Below are 522 nucleotides of genomic sequence, written 5' to 3' on the forward strand. Positions count from 1 at the left end.
CAGTGATGGATCCAAAGGCAGGGCTGTGTCCCAGTTTTAGCCAGCTAAGGCGTAGGGCAGTCATTGGCTGTGACACACTCCATGATATGTGTATTGTATCTGCACCACTTGATTTCACACTGATGGTAATGATCTTTCTGCCGGAAGAGGTGGTAGTGCTGTGGTAATTCTTACTAATGTCAGGCCCTTTTACCACAGGCCTTTTAGTCACAAACAAGGGCCACTGGGGCTGTGAGGGGTGTAAAATGTTGGAGACTGTGCTTGTCTCATATGTGGGGATCAGTTCTGAATCTGTGCACTCAAACATGTCTGTGGTTAGGTCTTTAATTGCCATGCCTTTGACCTTATCAGGACCCTGGCACATAAAGCCACGTACATTCACCTTAGATGGCAATGACCGCAACCAGTCACGCACCCATTTCATCCTGCAAGTGCATTGCCAGGGGTTGTTGCGTAGCAGGAGCTGTGTGAGGTTGTCCAGATCTTCAAAGACACCATGTGGGAGACTGCTTAAGTTGTTAC

The 522-nt window shown here is 48.3% G+C and overlaps 1 protein-coding gene across 1 annotated transcript; it reads right to left on the reverse strand.

Moving 5' to 3' along the window:
• Positions 1-3: 3 nt before the first annotated feature.
• Positions 4-514, reverse strand: LOC109954397 (leucine-rich repeat transmembrane protein FLRT3-like; the record flags this gene model as incomplete). The annotated part of the gene is made up of 1 exon (XM_020589742.1): positions 4-514. A coding segment is annotated over one exon (511 nt), but the record flags the coding sequence as incomplete, so codon positions are not given.
• Positions 515-522: the final 8 nt, after the last annotated feature.

Source organism: Monopterus albus, unplaced genomic scaffold (genome assembly GCF_001952655.1).
Source record: "Monopterus albus unplaced genomic scaffold, M_albus_1.0 scaffold8263.1, whole genome shotgun sequence".
NCBI lineage: Eukaryota > Metazoa > Chordata > Actinopteri > Synbranchiformes > Synbranchidae > Monopterus > Monopterus albus.